Source organism: Dichomitus squalens, assembly GCF_000275845.1.
Source record: "Dichomitus squalens LYAD-421 SS1 unplaced genomic scaffold DICSQscaffold_22, whole genome shotgun sequence".
NCBI lineage: Eukaryota > Fungi > Basidiomycota > Agaricomycetes > Polyporales > Polyporaceae > Dichomitus > Dichomitus squalens.
In genome coordinates this window covers 313,121-318,673 of record NW_006766904.1, presented here as the reverse complement: position 1 = coordinate 318,673, position 5,553 = coordinate 313,121, and the positions used below count along the sequence as shown (strand labels likewise).

The 5,553-nt window shown below is 54.4% G+C and overlaps 3 protein-coding genes across 3 annotated transcripts; 1 reads left to right on the top strand and 2 right to left on the bottom strand.

Moving 5' to 3' along the window:
• DICSQDRAFT_63427 (uncharacterized protein) lies at positions 1-941 on the bottom strand (the record flags this gene model as incomplete). Its single annotated transcript, XM_007367069.1, has 3 exons — positions 1-285; positions 354-684; positions 883-941. The coding sequence occupies 3 exons, from the start codon at positions 939-941 to the stop codon at positions 1-3; spliced, it is 675 nt and encodes a 224-aa protein (XP_007367131.1).
• A 201-nt stretch (positions 942-1,142) lies between these two features.
• On the top strand, positions 1,143-2,409 carry DICSQDRAFT_137754 (uncharacterized protein). Its single transcript, XM_007367068.1, has 4 exons — positions 1,143-1,181; positions 1,246-1,445; positions 1,517-2,228; positions 2,284-2,409. The coding sequence occupies exons 2-3, from the start codon at positions 1,272-1,274 to the stop codon at positions 1,757-1,759; spliced, it is 417 nt and encodes a 138-aa protein (XP_007367130.1). The 5' UTR covers positions 1,143-1,181; positions 1,246-1,271; the 3' UTR covers positions 1,760-2,228; positions 2,284-2,409.
• Positions 2,410-2,999: 590 nt separating this feature from the next.
• Positions 3,000-5,111, bottom strand: DICSQDRAFT_88328 (uncharacterized protein). The gene is made up of 8 exons (XM_007367067.1): positions 4,581-5,111; positions 4,391-4,518; positions 4,244-4,324; positions 3,883-4,178; positions 3,808-3,823; positions 3,591-3,748; positions 3,466-3,529; positions 3,000-3,404 (listed from the first exon to the last, which is right to left on the bottom strand). Exons 1-8 carry the CDS (start codon positions 4,720-4,722, stop codon positions 3,111-3,113), a joined length of 1,179 nt encoding a protein of 392 aa, XP_007367129.1. The 5' UTR covers positions 4,723-5,111; the 3' UTR covers positions 3,000-3,110.
• Between the last annotated feature and the right edge of the window lie 442 nt (positions 5,112-5,553).

Here is a 5,553-nt window from a genome sequence, read left to right as displayed (position 1 = left end):
TCAATTCGAAAGTGAAAATTTTCGATACTCACTCTGCATGGCAGCGATGTCAGAGCTCTGGACGTAGTCCTCAAACTCGGCAACGCGTTCCTGGAGCTCGTCGAGCGAGACGAGTTCGTCCTCGACTACAAGGGTGATCTGTAGTTTCTTGATACCATAACCGATGGGGACAAGCTTGGAGGCACCCCAGACGAGACCCTCCATTTCAATGGAACGGACGGCTTCCTCGAGCTTGACCATGTCGGTCTCGTCATCCCAGGGCTTCACCTCGAAGGTGACGACGGACTACAAGGGGCGTGAAGTCAACATCACATTCCGAGGATGTGTGAATACAACCGAGGATATAGACGAACCTTCGCAACAGTCTTGGGCTTGGCGGCCTTCTTCGCATTGTAGGCAGCGACACGCTCAGCCTTGATGCGCTCAGCCTCCGCATCCTCTTCATCGTCAGAGCCAAAGAGGTCGACCTCATCGTCATCGTCCTCCTCAGCCTTGGCAGGAGTCGCAGCGGCGGCACCGCCGAGGAAAGCCTCGCCAGCAGAGCTGGAGCCAGAGAGGGAGCCAAATTCAGCCTCGTAGGACTTGATGTGGTTGTACCAGCGAGCGACGTGAGGGTTCGCGGACGCGTTGGGGGCGGAAGAGATAGCCTTGAAAACAGTGACGTCCGCCTGCGACGGGGTGTGACTGTGTGATGACGTGTCAGCACTCGTTGTTGAGATGTAACACACAGAATGAAGAGACTAGAGGGTCAGAAAGCTAGGTGAATGATTGTCGGCATACTGGAGCAGCGGTGTCTAGTCGCTTCTTGGAAACACGGACCATAGCGTTGTGTTCATCGTACCGAAGCGTCTCTCGACGCTAAAACAGAGGAAAGGTACTCACCCCTCGACGTAGGAACGGCTCGCAAGGTGGGCCTCAAGCTTTCCGAGATCTACAGACATGGTGTATGAGGGAAGTTTTGGTGCGGGACAGAGATCGATGGCTGCCTTGACAGGCGCGCTGAGAACGCGAAATTTATCAGGTCCCGTGATAGACTTCAGGGCAGGGCGCTTGTCCCCCGCGGTATTTTATGCGTCATCGTCGTTGACTTGCCTCAGTCCAGGTTGTCTTCCTGCACTTTCTTTCGTCTCCGTCGTAGTGTTGCGCATATCGCCATCATATCTCGCCCCAAGCATTTGTATGTGAGTATATGCGCGTGTTTTCGTGTCACCACTATGCCTTTCGCGCTTACCATGAGCTCATCAGCGTCTTTCCTCAACATACAAACCGCCATGAACAAGACTCAGTTTTATCTGTCGCAGTGTGCCGAGGCCGCGTCAAAGAGCCCTATGTGCTTTACCCTAGGTGCCGTGATGGTCAAGGGAGGCAAGGTCATATCCTCCGGGTACAACCATCACAGGCCTCACTATGACGGCGCGGAGGTCAGGACGCACGGGCATCGCAAGGTAAGATCAATCGCCTCTCCTTCTCTGAGAAGCCACCGCAGACGCCTCATGTACGTGCATGCGCCATGTAGCCCGTGTCGATGCACGCGGAGATGCACGCCATCTTCAGCTTGACTGGCATGTCCCCGTCGTTCAAGACGCAGGTTCAAGGCATGGAGCGTCGGGTTTCACCGGCTACACCACCAGAATCACATACAACAAAAGGGCCAAAAGGGCTTGCGGGCCCTGAGGCATCTTTCTCCGGGCCCGCCGTCACTACCACCATCGAGCTCGAGCTCGAGTATGACTCAGACGACCGCGCTTGGTGGCTCTAAGCTACTTAAGCGCAAGAGTAGGCGCAGACAGCGCAACTCAAATCAGGCTCCGTCGTCGCTGTCGCGGAGGGGATCCAGTAGCAGTTCCAGTAGCGTGGCGGAGACTAGCAGCAGTGAGAGTCACGCTTCTTCGTCCCGGCATGCACGCGCACCCCCGTCCGCCGCAGATTGTGGCATGTCGACAAACGGCACGACCGCGACTCGTCTCAAGGACGGCGACAGGGGTTGGGATGCTCGCCGCCGCGACCCTCGGGCGAACGGCGCGGACATTTATGTCGCGCGCTTCACGAAGAACGGCATGGGCAGCGCGAAGCCATGTTGGCGGTGTTTAGAGTGGTGCAGGTGGGCTGGCGTAAAGCGCATATTCCATTGGAATGCGGAAGAGAATCGCTTCGAGGTCGTAAAGGTAAACAATGCCGAGAGTGGACAGTACGAGACGCATGCCGACATACGTCTCTTTGCCGGACTGGTACGTCTTCATCGCATCGTCGCGTGTTCTCTTGCTAAGCGTCACCGTAACTCAGGGTTGGTAGTGCGACGGACTACTTGTAACGATAGTCATTCCCTCCTATATCCATCCCTCTTTGTGTCTTTGGCCTTCCTGCTGCGGCGTAGGCTCGCCCTTTGCCTCGGTACAAATTTCTACCCCGACAACTGCTCCCTGTCCCTGCCTATGGACGGATGGAGTTACTAATGCGGGGAAGAGCAAGCTTCCTCGAAAAAGGCATGAATTCAGCCATGAGACCGTACGCTTGTCTCTTGGTTTTACTATGTGTCTGACATCTTACTTCTTCATCGAGGTAGACGTACGTTGTTGCCAATATACCAATTGTTCAACCAACTTTGTGGGCAGTCGCATACCTGTAGGCAGTTTACATATTTACGTCGATCCTACCCCGCACACTGCTCTGCGTCTAATATTGTGGGCGTTCAGAGTTATCAAGGCGGGGAAAAGCAAAGGAAAGTTTGTATGTTAGGACGTCATCCTTGTTCCGAGGAATGCCGCATCGGTTTCTCGGAAATGTGTACGTCTTACATCCCAATCTGATGTACTCCGTGGCGGAAACGCCCTGAACTGTTCTCATATGATTCACAGCAAGCACGGCTACAAAACAGCGTTGGCCGGTATGGTACGGTTAAGCCAACGGGAACGCACGCAGGCTCCACGTTCTGTGCAGTCAGTGAAATTCTTACTCGAATTCGGCTCGATCATGATCCAGCCTCATGTCAATCAGGATAGGCAAACAGGAGAATTGTCTGTAGTATTAATACTGCGATGTGCTCGTTTCGTATATCAACACATCGATTGTGACTATCATTAGTCCGTGCGCATCGTTCAATTGGCCGCTAATCAGGCCATGCAGAGAGCAAACACCATCGCAGCGAGCACTACTGAAACCAAAAGGCTTCGGCTTTGGCGACCAAGGGACCGTGCAGCTCCGTTCTTGGTGGACCCCGAGGACGTTCCGCTTCCATTAGCACTGGAAGTGGAAGTGGCAGTGGGAGATATTGATGACAGAATTACGCTGGTCCCCGAGACCGTCGGGTCAAGCGCGTCTCCTAGCGAGTATGCCTTGACATAGTTGATCTCGAAGTATGCGTCGGCATACTGGCTCGTTCCGTTGTTGATTACGTTCTCGAGGTACTAAGAGCAAAGACATACGTGTCAGAGTTCCGTCAATGTCAGGATTCGCGGATGGACATACGCAGGTTGAGGAGTTCCCGACAGGGCCGCCGCATGTCTGGGCGTAGATGGTCGGTTGTCCTGCGCTATAGTTCGCAGCGCGTGGTCACCTTAGCCTCGGATGACAACGGATATGAATACACTTACAAGTCACCGCAGAGAGTGATATCAATGACAAGCTGCTGGGGCGTGAAGAAGTTCGTGATATTGCAAGTTGCTGATGGCCATGATGCTGAGGGAGTTCCCCATGTAGATGGGTCTACAGAAGTTGACGTGTTGCTGACGTCCGCGGGAACGCTCGATCGCTATATAGCACGACAACAGTGAATTTCCGGGTCTCGCTCTTGAACCATCGGAGACTTACGCTCCAGAACCAAACGCTACATGTGAAGACCCGTCAGTGAGGGTGTCCCCTGAGATCCGGATGCAGGAAACTTACAAGATACCAGAAACGTCGAACTGCGCAGCCCAGACGCCTCCACCGGCAGAAGCGAAGGCGGCACCGGCATTGTTCGACTGCGTCTCTATGACGGTGCACCCCTCGGAGGAATTCGTTCCTGCAGAGCAGTCCGTGCCTGAGGTTTTACCCAGTTGCATGACGCCCTGAGGTTGGGTGCACCCCGGGGTAGTGTGGAGAGTCATCTGGTTGTCTTGCGCCAAGTTGACGAGCTCCATGATGTCGATCTCGCCCCCGGCCGGCCAGTTGGGGCCCTTGGTCCAGAAGCTGGGCCACACCTGACGGGATGGAGAGGGATAAGCTCGAGCTAGAACCTCGGACACCGAGCCCACGAATCACACACCGAGCAGCCGAACGGAATATGGACGGCGTCCATCACGAAGACGCTCCCTACGGAGAAGTAGTCGTGTGTCATGATTTTGACCTAAGGGAGTGTAAGATTGAGACTGGAGAGGCTGTTGTCGTCAGGCGTGAATGGCCGATGACGTACGGAGTTTCGCTTCTCGTTGAACGGGACGAAGGTTGTGTTATCGACTCTGATGATCGCATGTCCGGCATCGTCGACGAACGTAAGGTGGCTGGCTGTAGCATTGGCCTGGCTCAGGAAGTTGACATCACCTGGAGAGACACTCTAATAAGCAACCAGCTCATCCCTGGAGACTACCCGCGTGCGTCCTAACCGTTGGTCGTGTTGTCAAATCCATCGAAGAAGTCCCAACCGTTGAAGAAGGTCGAGCCTGAGAAGGACTCGACAAGATTGTATGCAGCAAGTGTCGGCGCAGCCGACAAGGAAAGGAGACCAAGCGAGACGAGGAGACGCATTCCTGACTCGGAAAAGTTGGGAGGGGGCAACGGTGGTGGAGGATCGGAGACAAGACGTTGTTTCTTCGCGAACCGCTGCCTCGATGCGCATGGAAGCCGTCGCAGGGGTGGCGCCGCAGTAGGTTATACATATCGTGTGAACACTCTGGGCTATTATTACCTTCTGAGCTCTATCTATACATACTTGCCCACGGCGAGCTCTAGGAGTCCCAGCGAGATCTTCAAATTTTGATGGACCTCTGCGGAGCGAATTGCAGCTTCCTGAACCATCGAGGCGCATGATGTTGTCCGATGGAAGGCCTCATCCCCTATAAGAGAAATAGGGATTCAACAGGCAGCAAGAGTCGTCGCGTTTCCCGGAATGTTTGTATGTCAGAGTCTGATTTGACATGGAAGGCCAGAGCGGTGGGAGTAGGGGTGCTCAATTCTTGTCGGTCGCTCAGTGCTCGCGCGCCTATTGGGCGCCTGCCTAGCTGCATTCAAGGTCAGCTCAAGCGTCTGCAGCACAGCGAGCAGAGACACGCAGGCAGCGGGCGCAGAGAGATCGACAAGATCGTCTCATGCTAGGTTTGTTAGGCCCGGGAAATCAGCCCAGCAAGTGAATGGTGACGTCGGGAGAGCTTATAAACTCGTTGACCTGGACTTATTGTACACAATGCGCCCAAGTCGGAAACAGAATCAGCACGACATATATATGGTTCAGCTGAGGGTGCCGCTCTGGGCTCGATGGCAACTGGACTCAAACCTTGTGAGGCGACTCCATATCTCGAGACAAGCAACTTTATAGCTTCTGAATTGTCAAATCCTCGCGTCGCTCTCTAGTCCCAGCTC